At 35.6% G+C, this 18,177-nt stretch overlaps 1 protein-coding gene across 2 annotated transcripts in view; it reads left to right on the forward strand.

Moving 5' to 3' along the window:
* The window catches only part of MINPP1 (multiple inositol-polyphosphate phosphatase 1), a 72,853-nt gene extending 61,989 nt beyond the window's left edge, over nt 1–10,864 (forward strand). Inside the window, exon 3 of one of the 2 annotated variants that reach the window (XM_058543456.1) lies at nt 8,814–8,917. In XM_058543456.1, the coding sequence (XP_058399439.1) occupies nt 8,814–8,917 (104 nt within the window). Of the gene's footprint in view, nt 1–8,813 lie in introns of both variants that reach the window. The other variant, XM_058543455.1, reaches the window with a different exon arrangement.
* Nucleotides 10,865–18,177: the final 7,313 nt, after the last annotated feature.

Below are 18,177 nucleotides of genomic sequence, written 5' to 3' on the forward strand. Positions count from 1 at the left end.
ATATGCACATTAAGGAATGTTATATCTTGGAATATTGACCTTTTTATCAGTATGTCTGAAATTTATATAGCTACTCCCACTTTATTTTGATTAGTGTTAATTAGCATGTTATATCTTTCTCCATCACTTTACTTTTAATCTATATGTGTTTTTCTATTTAGAGTGGGTTTCTTGTAGACAACATATAGTTGGGTCTTGCTTTTTGATCTACTCTGACAGTCTCTCTCTTAATTGGTATATTTTGACCATTGACGTTGTGAATGATTATTGATATAGCTGGATTAATATGTACCATATTTATTACTCTGATCTATTTGTTGCCCTTGTTCTTTGTTCCTATTTTTATCTTTCACACTTTTTCCGCCTTTTGTGGTTTTAATTGAGCATTTTATGATTCCATTTCCTCTCCTTTCTTAACATATCAGTTGCACTTCTTTTTTTCCTTTTTTTAATTGGTTGCCCTAGAGTTTGCAATATACATTTAGAACTAATCCAAGTCCACTTTGAAATAACACTATGTCACTTCTTGGGTAGTGCAAACACTTATAATAAGAGAATATTCCTCATTCCTCCTTCCTGTCTCTTGTATCATTGCTGTCATTCATTTTACTTATACAGAAGTATGCATAAGTGTGTGTGTGTGTGTGTATATATAAAATATATATAAGCATATTAATTGAATACATTATTGCTGTTAATTATTTTGAACAAACTGTTATCTATTAGATCAATTAAGAATGAAAAAATATAAATGTTTTAATTTTACCTTCACTTATTCATCTCCAGTGTTCTTCCTTTCTTTATGTAGATCTGAGTTTTTGACCTATATCATTTTCCTTGTCTCTGAAGAAGTTTTTTTACATTTCTTGCAAGGCACATCCACTGGCAACAAGCGCCTTCAATTTTTGTTTGTCTGAGAAAGTCTTTATTTCTGTGTCACTTCTAAAGGATAATTTTGCAGAGTACAAAATTCTAAGTTGATGGGTTTTTTTCTCTCAACACATAAATATTTCACTCTACTATCTTCTTGCTTGCATGGCTTCTGAGGAGAAGTCAGATTTAATTCTTATCTTTGTACCTCTATAGGTAAGGTGCTTTTCTCCTCTGGCTTCTGTCTTTGATTTTTTGAAGTTTGAATATGATATGCTTTGGTATAGTTATTTTTGAAATTTATCCTGCTCAGTGTTCTCTGAGCTTCCTAGATCTGTGGTTTGGGGTCTAACATTAATTTGGGGAAATTCTCAGTCATTATTAAGTATTTCATCTGTTCCTGTCTCTCTTCTCCTTATGGTATTCCCATTACAAATATGTTAATATAAATCTTTTATAATTGTCCCACAGTTCTTGGATATTCTGTTCTACTTTTTTCAGTCTTTTTTTCTTTGCTTTTCAGTTTGGGAAGTTTCTATGGTCATATGCTCAACCTCAGAGATTCTTTCCTCAGCCATGTCTGGTTTACAAAGACATTCCTGATTTCTGTACTGGGTTTTTGATTTCTAGTATTTCTTTTTGATTTTTATTAGGATTTCTATCTCTCTGCCTATATTATCCACCTGTCCTGCACATTTTCTACTTTTTCCATTAAAGCCCTTTGCATATTAATCATAGTTTTTAAAAAATTTCTGGACTGATAATTCCAGCATATTTGCCATATCTGACTCTGGTTCTGATGCTTCTTCAGTCTTCTAAATGGTTTTTTTGCCTTTTAGTATACCTTGTAATTTTTTTGTGGAAAGTAGATATGGTGTACTGGGTAAAAGGAACTATGGTAAATAGGCCTTTAGTAATAGTGGTAAGGTGTGGGGGGAAGGGAAGCATTCTATAGTCCTATGGTTAAATCGCAGCCTTTTGATGAGCCTGTGCCTCAGGCTGTGAACTTCAGCAGTGCTTCTCAGTTTTTTTCCCCCTTCTTAGGTGTCACAGGATGGTTAGAAGGGCTAGAGTTGTGTATTTCCCTTCTCCCAGGTAGGTTAGGCTCTGATAAAACCCCAGCAGGTTAGGCTCTGGTAAAATAATTTCTCCTGAGGGTAGGCCTTGTTAAGAAGAACAGAAAGCTCTGGCGTATTTCCAAATGGTTCCTCTTCTCCTCTCCCTGCCAGTAGCAAGAGGAGATTCACTGTGAGGACCTGGCAGGGTTCCTGGAGGTTAAACTCACAAAGTGTGAGTGCCTCCCTATGACTGTGTCCCTCTGAAGCTTTTAACTCTCAGACTTGTCCACACTGAGCCTCTAGCAATTTGTCAATTACAGTTTAGGTTTTCCTTCCCTGGTACTGGTTCTCATGGAGGTTTCTGCTCCTGTAAATTGTGCTTCTCTGTATCTACCTTTCTGTCTCTCCAATTTGGGGAGCAGCAGTTTGCCCTGTGACCTCACTTCTCTGATGCATCTAAGAGTTGTTGACTTTTCAGTTTGTTCAGCTCTTTGTTGCTAGGGTGGAGTGGTGACTTCTAAGCTCCTAACCGACTAAAAACTGGAAGTTCTGGTTGTTTCTTTATATCCAGAGTTTGATATTTGGCAGTTGAATTGCAAACAATAAAGTAGAAATCAGTTTACATATCGCTTAGTCATTGTTTATAAGTAAAGAAAGGCATTCTGACATTCTTAGCTGTAAGTGGACTCCTGATTTGAACTATATAGTTTAAAATGACTGAAAAATTATTGGCTAAGTTCTTTTGAATTTTATACCTCATAATTATGAGTTAGATATTTTACTTCCACTTTCACAGAGAGGCTTGAAGAAGATTGCTTTATTATATTTATTCTAATTTTAACACTTGAACCATTAAGGATTACTAAGTTGAATTCCAGCTAAGAAAAATAAAATAGTGAAGAAAAACAGTTATGTGTGAGACAAGTGATTTATATTCTGAGCTATTATTTAATAGAAATACTTTTGAGCTAATGCAAAAAATACTTAACACTTTTCTAGATCTTGGAACTTATTTAAATAACTTATTTAAACTTATGTGCTAAATTTTGTTACTTACCCTTAAAACCCAACCTAGACATTTAGTGAGCTCTGCTCCCTTTTTTTTTTTGAAATGCACAAATCAAAAAGAAAGATTTTAAAAATTGTATAGAACATGTTAAGTGCTTAAAGAGAATTTTTAGGCCCCTTTAGGGTTTTAATTTTATGTTCATGTTGATAGCATATTTTATAAAATATTATAAGGCATTCTTTATAAAATATTATAAGGCATTCTTTTCTATTTTATAAGCTCTTATCCTGTGAGATAAAATTTCTCTAAGCCAAATTTTTAATAGTCTGCTTTCTTGACATTTTTTTAAAAGACATAAACCAAATCAATTAAGTATCTTCTTAGTCTATGCCCAATAAAGGTTTGTGCACATACATTTAGGAATGATTTACATATGGTCCTTAAAGTGATAATTTGTTTCAGGTGATTATATGTTATATTTGTGTTGTTTGGTAATACACTTTACCAGTAGTGATATCACTGTCAAAAAGCAAAAATTCATGCACCATCATAATACAGACTTGAGGCATCTTCTATTGCTGTATTTTTTAATCAGATGCCTTAGAAATAGGCAAAGTGATTTTAATTATATCTGGGAAATGAGTCATAAAGATCTGCAGGGAGATTGGTTGGCAAAGAGAGGATGTTCGTGCATGGAGAAGAAAGCAGCAGGAAATATGAAGTAGAAGACATTGGTTCTGGATACAACCTCAGAATCCTTCTCAGTACAGTGTTCCAGATAGTTACTACTTACTGATTGGAGTTGAAACCTATTTGGCCTAGATACTGTTCTATGAAACTGTTCTATAAAAATTGTCATTGGTTGACATATTCCCTTTCTTCCATGCTAGAATAAAATGTAGGTGTAAACACCCTGTATGACTCAGCAAACTGAATTCAAGCTGGAGAGTATAATGCAAATGAATCCCTTAGAGTGATGAGTGAGAAAAGATGGTCTCCATAAGTTCATAGAGACATGGTGTCTCTAACTTTAGGAAGCAGTTAGTCATGTAGTATGTTCCTTAAAGCAAGATTTCTTTTCTGTCTGTCTTTTTTCATCATTAATTGCATATTTATTTCAAATTAAAAACCTGGGAAATGTGGTCTTTGCCTTTTATACATTCTTGGAGAAGAATTGATGCCTTGTTTAAGAGACAATCCATTTTCTTACTCTGTAGGATTTAACATGTGCTTTCACCAAAGTGCATGTTCCTAAAGAGTATTTTTGACATTGGTCAATTCAAATCAGTATGCCAGGAGCCTGTTAGCAAGCGCTAACAACCCAGCGCTAACAATGTAGTTTTCCTCAGCTAGTATGTTGAAATGCCATGTTTCTTACTCCAACTAAAAACTGATTTGATTTGAAATGATTTTAAATCAGCAATGGTTTGAAAGTAAACTTAGGTGACTAAATTCTTAAATTATTTGCTCCAGTCCAAATATACAAATATTTTCCTATGCAAAAAGGTATTAAGATTTTTCCAAGTGTATTTTTTTTGTGTATAAATTGCATCATTCATGAAACTTGATTTATGGTATGCCTGTATTTAAGTTCAAGCTATAAAGTTATTTTTGAATCATTTCAGGTGTGCCCTGCTCTAAGAAAAGAATTTTGAAAAGTCAAACTTATAAATCAGGCTGAGGGTGGTTAATATTTTTTTGAAAGGATTTAGGTTAATCTTTTACATTAAACTACTTCCATGAATTTAATGGATGGTATTTTTTCTAATGAGTTTAATTGGTGGTTCAAAGATAACTTAAGCAAGTAAGTTAACCTCAGTTTTTTCATCTGTAAATAGGAGAGGATAGAATGATAATATATACATCATAGTGTAAACCAGCTACTACACTTTACCAAGGCTACAACAGGCAGCATTTCTGTTGTGAGACTTACTAGGAATGTACTCATGAGCCAGCTCAAACACCACCTCGTCAGCAAAGCATATCCAATTCTTCCCCAAACAAAAGGATTTGCTCTCCTTCTCCAGGTTCCCCTAACACTTAGACAAATGCTAATCTGCAAGAAGCAGAAATATGTTTTATTTGTATTTTTGTTCTTGCACCTTATCGCCTTTTTTCTCCTTCTTTGTCATCTTTCCTCCCCTTCTAAAAAAAAGAAACTAACATGGTACCTGGCACTTGGCAGGAATGCTAGGATCTTTCATATCTAAACAAAATAACCAAATGAATCTTTGAAAAGTCTGTTCTTTATTATGTTTCGGAAAATTGGGCGCAGCCATTTTGTCCAGGGCCTTTTCTGTATGAATATGAGCAACATCAGCCAGCTTCTTTTTCTGAAGTTGCAAGCTACATTAGTTTTGACCCTATAAATCTATAGTTATCCTTGTCTTAAGTTTATTGTATTGGTGCATTTAATCAGACCTTTAAAAATATTGTTTTTTGTATGTTGCAAGCTTCTGTAATAGAGATTGATTTGCATGCATCAAATGGCAGAAGACAGTCATTTATTTTTGTTGATATGGCTTCCTGTGTGAATGTAATATATAAATTTATTTGATTTCCCATAAAACTCCCAATAAACTTTTTTTTTTTTTGGTAAGGAAGATCAGCCCTGAGCTAACATCCATGCTAATCCTCCTCTTTTTGCTGAGGAAGACCAGCTCTGAGCTAACATCTATTGCCAGTACGCCTTTTTTTCCTCCCCAAAGCCCCGGTAGATAGTTGTATGTCATGGTTGCACATCCTTCTAGTTGCTGTATGTGGGACGCGGCCTCAGCATGGCCGGAGAAGCGGTGCATCGGTGCGCGCCCAGGATATGAACCCCGGGCCGCCAGTAGCGGAGCGCGCGCACTTAACTGCTAAGCCACGGGGCCGGCCCCCCAATAAACATTTTTAAAGCACAATTTTCCTCAACTTTCTTCTCGAAAATAGCTGATTTTAACATGTGGCTGACAGTAAGGCAGTCAAAAGAGAAAATGGGGTTTATTGCTTTTTATATAAACCTAAGGAACCTTCAGGTTTACAACTTAAATTTGGATCACAACCTAGATTTAATTTCTTTTGTAGCTTGATTGTAATTAACAGGACTTTGAACTCTTATCATTTGTACGCAGCCCTGTTGGTCTCTTTCCTTCCCCCAGCACACATTTTTTTTCATATGTGTGTTTGTTGTCTTGTATCTTTTTTTCTATTTTCTCTTTATTTGATTGACTTTTGAATCCAAGTATGTAAGGCTGTCCATACTACTGTCTATCCTATGCTGTCTGACACAATAGCCACCAGCCACATGTGGTTATTTATCACTTGAAAATGAGGCTGGTCTGAATTGAGATGTGCTGTAAATGTTAATTACACACTGCATTTTGAAGACTTGGTAGAAAAAATGAATGTAAAATAGTTCATTAATAATTTTTATGTTAATCACATGTTGAAACTAGAATATTTTATATTATATATTGTCTTATATCTTGTGCCTAGTTTACTGGAGTTCTTCACTGGGGAAAAGAGGAGAGAGTTACTGACAGCTGTCTTTCCGTGAGACAATGGGGATGTCGCTGCTATCCTTCCTGACCTCTTTCCTGTCCTAATAGATCTTGCAGAAAGCAATAATGGAGCATTGAGCTTAGGGTTTTTCCTGGTTTTGAAGTTACTGGCTAGAGGAATTAAAATGTAAACCAGTATTTTTACATTACTTGTTTTTCTTTAACTTGTATCACTATTAAATTCCATTATATTTATATTATGGTAGTGGTATTAGCTTTGACTTGCATATACTCAAATGTATAAAGGGGCCAGGCAAATAACAAATGAATAAATCCATCCTATGTTAGACAATATGGAGTGATATATGTCCTGTGCAACAGGTATATGTCCTCTCTGGAGGGTAATGGTAACTCTTATTCCTGTTCAGTTGACTATTGTTTTATGGGAATATATGTTGCCAGATCTTTCAGGTTTTCAAGAGGAGCCAAAATCTGGATTTGTAAGGATCTGAAATCTCCTAATTTTTAAATACTGACCTATAATGCAAAATTTAAAAATATTTGTGCAGGTCAAATCAAATATACTGTGGTCTGAATGGTACTGCTTTGTAACTTGGACCTAAGGGGATGTTTCTTGGAAATAAATGTAGGTTTTAGGTACTTTAGATGACCTAATTAAAGTATGCCAGTTAAGAAGAGAGGCTTACAATCACCTGTTGATGAATGGTTTTTAAATTTCACACCTTTTAGAGAATATTAATCTCAAAATAGTAGATACTTGTGAAATAGTATGTTACAGTTTCTATGTATTTTTTGAGTATGTATTTCTAGTATAGTTATATTTTCTGTAGGGTTGTTTTTCTGCTCTTTATTCTCTTATTTAATTTTCTGTTGCTCGTTTTAATGTGAATTGAGTTTTCTCAAACATTTAGAAGAAAGCTCATGTCAGATTGCTTTCCTAAACTCCCAGAGCTCCCTTTTCTGGTGTGTGTGTGTGTGTGTGTGTGTGTGTGTGTGTGTGTGTGTGTGTGTGTGTGTGTGTACTGTTCAGAAATACCAGGTGGGCTGCTTTCTGAGACTTCCTGGCTCTGGTCCCTTCCGTCCATTCCCCCCTAGTTTTATTTTGACTTACTCTTTCCTTTGTCTCTGCTGTGCCTCTCCTGCTCCATCTTGACACCACTCCAGGCAGTTTCTCCTTATTGTGTCATTTATCCTGGAATGGAGCCTTGGAGAGGCTGTTTGGAGAGTTCTCAGGGACTAGATTTTTCCCGCCCCAGGAGAGGCCTAGTAGTTGTCCTTCCTTGCATTCACCTAATACTAGAATGGGCTAAACCCTTCCCAATTTCAGCTGCTATCTCAAATTGGCCCACAGCACTTTCAGTGAATACCTGATGGTTGTTTGGGATTCTCCTGTTTTCAGATTTCTCATGTGCTTTGTGGCTTCCTTCTGCTTTCTTCCATACTGATGCTGACAATATGCAGATCTTGAGGCTATTGGTGATTCATGGAGTATACTTTTCCACATAGTTATGTTGTAAATGTTTCCCTTGGGTTTTAGATCTGCTATCTAGTTGCTCCATCTGTTTTTATGTGGGGAATCAGGAAGGTTCAAATGCGGCTGTCCTCTCAGAAAATCCAGATGCACTAAATTTGTAACCTAATATGTGGGGTGGCAGCAAGAATTCAGATGGTTAATTATGTTTGAAATCATAGAAAACTTGAAAAAAAAAAAGATGACTTAGCTCATGGTGTTGAAAGCTGTTGTGTTTCTGGCAGTGTATAAACTCCACTCCTAACCAGAGACAAAGTATATCAGCTAGAATAGTTTGTGTCTCTACCTTTTTGTGGCCCTATTCTGAATTTGGTGCCCAAGTCAGGTCTTGTAAAACACTGAAGGATTACATGAATTACCATTCACTGTTCAGCTTGGTATTAACCAAAAAATTTACTGAATATTGCTTGTCCTTATTCCCTAGATATAGATAAAATAGCATTTGAAGTTCATGCAGAAGAGCTCCATTGAGTAATCAATATTTAATAAGGGCCAATTTGCTCAGTTTCACTCACAGAAAGGCAATATAGTTTTGAAATACATATCTGCTTCAACTTCCTTAATATGCAAGTAAAGACTCCACTCTCTCTTTAAATTTAAAGAATAATGCCTATGCACACTGTTTTAGATGGATTTGCAATTCTACAATGATCCTGATTTTTGGAACTTAACTTTTAGTATGAAAAGTTCAGTTCTTTGCCACACAGAATTTCAGCCATATTGTTAAGTTATGTATGTAAAGATAAAAAAAGATTAGAAAGTTGTATACTACTTCTCAGTGTAGATATTATGTTCTGTGACATGAGAATATATACATATTTTTTCTCGATTTCTCTTTTAAGGTCTCAGCCAATTTCCTCTCCAGTCATCCTTCAGTTTGGTCATGCAGAGACCCTTCTTCCACTGCTTTCTCTCATGGGCTACTTCAAAGACAAGGAGCCCCTAACAGCTTACAATTACAAGGAACAAATGCATCGGAAGTTCCGAAGTGGTCACATTGTACCCTATGCCTCAAACCTAATATTCGTGCTTTACCATTGTAAAAATGCCAAGAATCCTAAAGAAGAATTCCGAGTGCAGATGTTATTGAATGAAAAGGTGTTACCATTGGCACACTCACAAGAAACTGTTTCTGTGTATGAAGATCTGAAGAACCATTACAAGGACATCCTTCAGAGTTGTCATACCAGTGAAGAATGTGAATTACCAAAGGTGAACAACACATCTGATGAGCTATGAGTAACTGGAGAACATTTTTAATTCATCCAGAATCTATAGGGAGGGATTACATGCTTGGAATAGGTGGGCAATCCCTGGTTACTGGTTACTGAAAGCTTTCACATTACTTGGGTATTTCTGTCTTTTCACAGAAAAACATTGAGTTTCTTTTTGAGTCTGGACATTGATGTATAAGAAAAGATTCTTCACTGGAGCAGCTCTCTTAAGGGGAAAAATATTTATTCACAGAAATAGCTGGCACTGCAAATGTTTGCAGAAATTAAATTCTTCCTATTTATATAAGAAATCTCACACTGAGATAGAATATGATTTCAAAGTGATACTTGAAGGTGCTGGAGTAACAAAATATTATGTCAGTTGGACGATCCATAGCTTGATTGAACTAAGTCTAGGAACTTTACCAGTTGTGCTGCAGTTCTCTCTTTTTTCCTCAGGTAGCATAGTGCTAGTTTTGTCTTTTTTAGTCAGAAATATTATGATAGACTAGGAGTATCACTTTGGAAGAAAGCTAACATCTTTCTAGTTGAGAATTTGAAACAACGTTAAGAAACGAGTCTGATTAAAAGGACACCTTCATGGAAGGAAGACAAAAAGTATAATAAAATAAATATTTTTGTTAATAGTATTTATAAAGTATTTGAACACTTGTTCAATAATTTCTTTTAACTTCCTAGTAAGCCTTGCAAGGTCATTCTTTAATTATTATCATATCTGTTTTACATATATAACAATAGAGGACAAAGAGGACCATTAGCAACAAGTCAGATGGATAGAATCAAAGTTTCTTAAATCCATTGCTTAGCAATTTTTTCCATTCTGTCACTTTGCTTCTATTTTTATATTTTGCTATTATGTGAAATGTGTCTTTTGGTTGTTCAATTTTTTTCTTTTTTTTTTTTTTTTAAATAAAGGCTTTATCCTGGCTGGCTTAGTTTCACAGATATGAACCCATTTCAGAGTTCTGTCAAATGCTTTGAAAGTGTTTGCTGTAATAATAAACAGAATTCTTGTGACTTTGATACCAGGTCTTTTCTGCTTTCTGTGTTGATATACAATCAGTAATCTATGGTAAAAAGTTGGAATTTCAAGCAGCTTTGACTAAATCAGTCAATATAAGGCAGTTTTCTTCTAATAGAAATTGCCTCAAATAAATTTTCACTTCTTAAAGAAGAATGGAAATCTATTTTATTAAAAATCTAAATAAGAAGTATCACAATTATATATTGAAATTATAAAAGAAGATGCATAGATCATTGATCTTCAAATGATTGATGTTCATAAAATAGATGATTAGCTGGTAAATACTGCTGATGCCTCAATACACTGGTGATTGTTCCTGCAAAGGTCTGGTATTATCTTTTTCTTTTTTGAATTTGTAAATAAGCTGACAAGAAGAGAATAATATAATGAGCATTCATGCCCATCACCCTGTTTTATCAAAATTAACATTGTAACATTTGGTTTCCATCCAAATAAGAACAATTGAGGACTTCTGTATGCCTCCCTGATGCTGTTGTTGCCCTCACTCCCTGCCTAGAGGTAACCACCAACATAAAATTCAGTATTCTGCATTTCATTGCATGCTTGACTCTGGAAACTTGTAGTTTTGCTGTGGGAATTTTAAAATTTTCTATAAAAAGACTTATACTGTGCACATCATTCTTGAATGAGTGATTTATTTTAACTGCTGAGTTTGTTTTTCAAGACCTTTTTTGATCCTGATCATTTTTCACAAATTGCTACTATCAATTCATCGATACCTATTGAGTACTTTTTATGTACAAACACTAGATTCAGTTGATGGACATATAAATTTGAATGAACTTAGTTCTTTCTTTCAACGGGGTTATCTTAAAAGACCTTAAAACAACTTACAACTAGTATATACAACCACGTACTGGGGCTTTGGGGAGCAAAAAAAAAAAAATTTCAGAGTCCCACCCTAAATCTAAAAAAAAAGACCTTAAAACAAATTTGCTTGGTGTCTGACACATTAACTAAATAATTTTTGATTCAGAAACTTTTAATAGACTGAAAGTTTTATAGGAATTGTTTAATTTCATTGTTAAATAGGACCATATAGTCATCTTCGTAGTCATTGGTATGTAAAATATTTCAGGATGGAGGATTAGTGTGGTCCGTTTCTGCTAATGTTACAGAGGTTGTGATATTATTCTGGTGCTATTATTCTTATTTAGGAAATGCCTGAAACTGAAGACTCTCATGATAAAAACTGAAAGCCTTTTGTAGGATAGGATATAAAAAGTTGAACATCAAAAAATAATCTTTGGCTAAGAAGAGGTCATTCATAATAGGTGACCAAACTACTCTGTTAAGTGTTAATTTAATCACTATTGGTTCTGATATTTTGGTTGATTAATAAATAGCCTGTGGACATTAGCTATTTTTCTGTCTAATCTACGACTTAGTGTGTGCACTGCATTATAGTCATCATTTTGAAGTTTCTGCTCTCCAACACATAATCATTCACTTGATACTGTTTTTGTATATAAGCAAAACTCAACCTGTAAAGAAAAAGGAGCTTCTTTTTTTGAAGGCATAATCAACTTTTATGATATCTTTACTTGAGTGCTTTCCTTTTATAAATGGCAGAATTGATGCATGCTTAAATATTTGAGAGTTACATGCAACCAAACCAGAATAGATAAGTGTAAATTTTTGGAATATATTTCTCTAAGATGCTATCCTATGTGGTTCATTAATGATCCTTGGAATTTGGATTGTCTTCTGCCAGATATAAGCTGAAAATAAACATTTGCATTACCATATAATTTGCCTGTATCTAGCTCTTCTCATGAACTTACTTCACAGATCACTCAATTCTCTCCTAACCATTCTTTTTCTCTCACTGAAGTATTTCCTTCCACTCACTTAGCAGCCCAGTCCACTCTGAAGCACCTTCACATCAATCTGTTAACCTATTTTTTTTATTGGGATGTGTGTGTGTGTAACAGTATTTTGGGGGGGTGGTGAGGAAGATTGGCTCTGAGCTAACATCTGTTGCCAATCATCCTCGTTTTGCTGAGGAAGATTGGCTCTGAGCTAACATTGGTGCCCATTTTTGTATGTGAGACGCCTCCACAGCATTGCCTGATGAGCAGTGCATCGGTCCGCACCTGGGATTCGAAACTGCGAACCCCGGGCTGCCAAAGCAGAGCGTGTAAACTTAACCACTACGCCACTGGGCTGGCCCCTGTAATAGTATTTTTGAGAAAATTCTACAGCAAGAAAAAAGATGTCACGTTCTTCCAGTAAAAAGATTTGTAGTTTGAGCTTTATACTTGGCAACTTGTGAGGTTAACTTTTAAAACTTTAACTATGTTATCGTTACCGAAGTAATACATTTTAAGATAGAAGGATTCTTAATTTTATTATTTCTGAAACTAGTCTCAATTCAATATCTTCCATGTACTATTGCCAGATTTTAAACCATTATTTACACCCAAGCAGTTCATGTTCACACTTTTGTTTGTTGTACTGGGAGAACAAATATTTGTTGATTATAATGATAGCCCTCCAAACTGAATAATACTCCTAGTATAAAGAGAACGTTTCATTAGAATATTTATTTCACATTATTTCTGAAATAGCTAGTATGGAAAATTAAGTTGAGATGAAAAATCTATAGATTCTCTCTGCTTTTTTCATTAGCGTTCATCCTACCAACCTTGGTTCTGATTGTTTTTTGATAGAACTTTAACAATTTGGGTGCTTTTGGAAAGTTTTTTTAACAAATATTCTCATTCTGGGGAAAAAAAACCCAGTTTTTATGTAAATTATATAAATATATACTGGTGCAATTTATCTTTGAATATCTACAGATGAGAAAATTCAGTTTAATTGATAAGAAACATGCTTAATTGGAGATAGGAAGAACACTAATTTTGCTCTAGCCGTAGTTGCTCTTCCTTTGAGAGATTGTTGGTTTGTTTTCCTTACAATTTTTTTCCTTTTTCCCTTGCCTTCATGAGAAAGTGAGACGACTAGTCTTGGTAAGACAAGATAGTGCTTTTTTCTTCCGTCTGCAGCTTGCTCTCTCAAACTTTTGTCACTCTTTGCATTGTGGAGATTCGGATGAGAGCCTGGTTTTCTAATTCGACTATTTTAGGTAGTTATAGTATTGTAGTCTCCTTAATCCACCCAAGTGCTATCCATGGTAGGAAAAAACACTGAAAAGAGTCTGAGGAGAGAGATTGAGATCCTTGGGGCAGAAGAATGAAGAAATGAGATAGAAACAATCCCCTGCCTTTTCCTTGCTGACAGATACACAATACATGCAACTCCCAGATGTAGATAGGGAATCAGAAGTAGCTGAGAGTCTACATCCACTTCAGTCTGGTTGCAAGGTTTCAGGTCTTTCTAGTAAGGGAAATGGACTAGAGCGGCCAGCACGATGAAACTTTTAAACAGGTGTTGCTCATTTTTGCCTCAGACACCTGCTGGAAGTAGGAGATTAAGTAATACTTGCTTTTCAAGTCTAGCAGCTATCAGCCTAGCTCTTGAAAAGTAGAAGCATGGCTAGAAGATTTCCCTCCTACCCATGGGCCTATGGGAGCTTCAAAGATCTGTTTTCTTTTAACAGGTCTAAAAACTCTTTGGTTACTAAGTATTTTATAAACACTATTGTAGATATGGGTACATGTATTTGTTAGTGTTTGCCCAAACACAAATGGGTAAAGTCTAGTCTTAAAAGAAAAATCATCATGTTAGCCATTATATAACAAAGTACTTGATAGTTCTCAATTCTCAGCAATGTACCTGATGTTAACTAGGTTATCTATAAAATAAATCGTGTGTGAAACAGTAGTTGCCGTTGGGTAAGGGAAATATCGACACCTGCCAATACTATATAGAAGGTAATTTACCTGTTATTCCACTTAATCTTTATTATAGATTATGAAGTTGGTAGTATGAAACCCATTTTGCAGATAAAGAAATTGAAGTTGAGAATGAAAGTGCATTGTTTTACACTTTAAGCTCTATTCAGATTTGTTAACAGTTATATCTGTGGTAAGAGTAGAATTTGGACCTAGTTCATCTGGGGCACTTAGGTATGCAGATTGAGTAATGGACACTGTAAACTACTGAAATCTCTTGATTCTGCTCACCACTGCAATAAAAATACTTTTGAAGATGCTGCCACCCTTTGTCCTCTGTAGCCACTGGCTGTAAGTGCTGAGGCCAAGAAGTTGCACGCTTAGCAGGAAATGGAAGGGAGACAAAAATGTAATCAAAGCCTCATATATGGCCCTTTCCAAGGCAAATCAGTTCCTTCTATCTTCTCAGGCTCAGCTGACTACACCATGCACCTGGTGTAGAAGGCTGTCCGAGTTAACCAAGAGGGTAGGGCAGGTTGATTGTTGTATTACAAACCATCTCTTAGAATTCTGTTAGTAGTATTTCAAAGCAAAGCACAATTCAGACTTTGTTGGAGATTCTAGATTGTTTGAATTCCAGAATAATGGGAACTATAGTTATATTGTGTACTTATTTTCCCTTCCATTGCTTCATTCAGTGAAGCAGCTACTACGTCAACCCTCATAGCCTCACTCACATAACTCACTCATCAAGTCCATAAAGCCAGGCTCACTGAGCACACAGACAGCAATGGCAGCTGACAGATGCTTTGCCAGATATCCACGATGCAGAATTCTAAGGGGGATGAAAAAAGAATTTGATGCATATGTTATACCATGTCAGTTGCATATGTTACACCATGTCAGTGATCTCTACCCCACTCCATCATATAAATTGAGTGTGCCACTTGGACCCTCATTGCAATAACAATGGGTGTTACAGCAAACACCTCATGACCACTCAACTATTTTAAGTCAGTAGAATCTTGTTACATACAGACGTTGCTAGAAAATATTTCCCAGTCTGAGGACGTGAAGATAAAACTTGATCTCCCATTGATGATTTTACCACTTAAAGTATGGCCTGCAGACCAGCAGCATCGGCATAACCTGGGAGCTTGTGCACTGATATGTGGGATTTTCCTATTTATCTACTGCTAATTCATTTTCCTGAATCTTGGTTGGGGTGGTGGTGATGGGAGAGGGGATCTGGTCAGAGGGCTGTTCCTTGCTCTTTCTGAGATTTCCTGATTCAGCTCCTACCCCCATTTTTATCTGGACCTTCTCTTTTCTTTACCCTTTTTGTCCCTGTCCTATTTAATACGGATTGTCATTCCTAGGAGAGTCTCCTCCAAGTGGGGCTATGTCCTAGAAGGGAGCTTCAGCTGGTGAGGTTGAGAGGTCATAGGGCCCCCCTACTCAAGTCCTTTCAGAGCTTAAGGTAATTCCTTTCACAACAGCAGTTTGGCTGCTGTTGTGTATTGGCTCTCTACACTTTCAGTGACTACCTATGGATGACTTGGGGGTTCTTCCATTCCATCAGCTACTCCATTGCTTCCCTCTGCTTCTTCCCACAAAGATGATGCTTATATGTTATGGGCCTTATAGCTATCAGTGGTTTGTCCTTACCTTCTCAGTTTGGGGATTTGGGGAGATACTTCATCAACTTATGTTGTAGGTGTTGTCTATGGGTTTTGGGTTTTATATTTTTTGTTGCTCTGTTTTTATGGGAAGTGTTGGGTTGGGGAAAGTTAAAAAAATGCCGTCACTGTCATCTTAGATTCTCCTTTCAAAATCTTTTAGAGGATCATCACCATTCATGTATATTCTTTGATAAAGTGACTGTTAAATATTTTGCTCATTTTAAAAGTAGGTTGTTTGTCTTCTGTTTATTAAGATGTATAAGGGTTCTTTATATATTTTGGATACAAATCCTTTGTTAGATATATGTTTTGCAAATATTTTCTCCCAGTCGTGGCTTCTGTTGATCAACATGTTTATGAGGTTTATTCATGTTGTTTCATGAGTTGTAGTTCATTCACTCTGATTGTTGTATATATTGTATTATATAAATATAACATAATTAATTTATCCATTCATCTCTTGATGGACATTAGGGTAGTTTCAAGTTTTTGGCTACTATCATAGTGCTGTTATTAACATTCTTGTGTCTTTTGGTGAACATATATATGCACTTCTGAATCTATGTGTACAATTCCATAGGGGTGGAATTGCTAGGTCATAGGGTATGCATATGTTCAGTTTTGGTAGTTACTGCTAAATGTTTTTCCAAAGAAATTGTACCAATTTAACACTCCCAACAACAGTATGTGAAAATGCCATTTGGCCAACATTCTGTCAACACTTGGTATTATCCATCTTTTTCATTTTAATCATTTTTGTGGTGTGTTGAGTTATCACTGTGGTTTCAATTTGCATTTCTTTGAAGATTAGTGAAGTTGAGCACCTTTTCAAATGGCCATTTTGTAACTTCCTTTGTGAAGTGCCTAGTGGAGTCTTTTGCCCATTTTTCTATTGGATTGTCTGCCTTGTCTTGTGTTGATTTGTAGGCTCCGGTAGCTTTCAGATTTTTCTGTTTATCCTTGATATTTTAAAATATAAGTGTGGAATTGTTTTTGTTTAGTTTGAGAAGGCAGACCTGAAAGCTCATGCCTTTTTCCAGTTCTGGAAACTTCTCAGTTTTTCTTTTTTTAAATATCATTTCTCTGCCATTTCCTTCATTCTCCTCTCCTGGAATTCCTGTTAGATGTATGTTGAATCCTTTCTATCTGTTCGCCTGTAAATTGATCCTCCAAGCCTCTTTATTGCTTTTCTATTTTTTTCAACCCTTTGTCTCTCAATGCTGCTTTCTGAATAATTCCTTACTACTGTTGTCCAGTCCAGAGTTTGTCCAGTCTAGAGTTTATCCAATCTGGTGGGTTTTTTAAAATTCATTTTATTACTACTTTTTAAAAACTTCAGTGATGACTTAAAAGTAATTTTCAATATTTCTAATTGGTTCTTTTTCATATCCACCTGTTTTATTTCTCTGTGTTTTTGTTTTATCTTCTGTTCTTTTAAAATGAAAGTTAATCTTCAGTTTATCTCTTTGGCCATTCTAAACATTAATTTGAAGTCTTCGTCAGCCTGTAACATAAAATTAATTTTAATTTCATCCTTAAATTAATTTTAAGTTCTCATTGTTGATTTTATTGTTTTTGTTTTTTGTTTTTCCTTTTCTTTTCTTAGCATTAGATTTCTTTTTGTTTGGATTGACTTTGGCACATGTATTTAGCATAAAAGTTGTGTTTACTTATGTCTTCTTTTTTTCCTTTTCCTCTTTCTCTTCTTTTCAGTCTTTCTGTTCTCACCTCTGCCTGTCTAGTGCTTTTACAATTGTTGCAACTTAAATGCCCAGTCCAAACCATGTCTCATAACGATATTTGGGGGGTCTCCTGTATTGCCAAGCCATTCCTAGTCATAAGGATTGTCTTCCTGATTCCTGAGGCCCATTGCCCCCTCTTTCCCTGCCTGCCAAGGCCTTCTGCTTCCTGTTAGGCCATGTTTCCTGGAAGTAGGTGTGCAGCAGTTTTTTTCATCCTTTGAAACCCCCGACCCTGGTTTCAAGTGGTAAATCATTAATTTCTCGTCTCATATGGAACATTTCTAGTCCCCATTAAACCAGTGGGCCCATTAGAAGTTACAGGCCCAGCCACCTCTGTCTGCTTCCTAGCCAGGAGCATCAGCCCCTCCACTGCTCCATGTTACTCTTCTGTTTCTGGTTCATGGAATGTGTAGCTTGTTTTTGAGGCCCTTCATGTCTTTCCTTTATTTTGATTTTTATATTTTGCTTATTACTATTTGAGCAGAAGAGGTATGTCAAAGTGTGGACTTACTGAGTCATCTTGACCAGAAATCCAATTACATATTTTTAATATTGGTAGCTACTTCCAAATTTGGGGGAAATTATTGAACTTCTCTGAACCTCAGTTTATTCATCTGTAAAACAAGGCTATTGGACCAAGGTCCTTAAAGTCCATTCTAATTCTAAATTCTGTATTTTATGTAAGTTACAACCTATGATGATGTC

Source organism: Diceros bicornis, chromosome 6, assembly GCF_020826845.1.
Source record: "Diceros bicornis minor isolate mBicDic1 chromosome 6, mDicBic1.mat.cur, whole genome shotgun sequence".
NCBI lineage: Eukaryota > Metazoa > Chordata > Mammalia > Perissodactyla > Rhinocerotidae > Diceros > Diceros bicornis.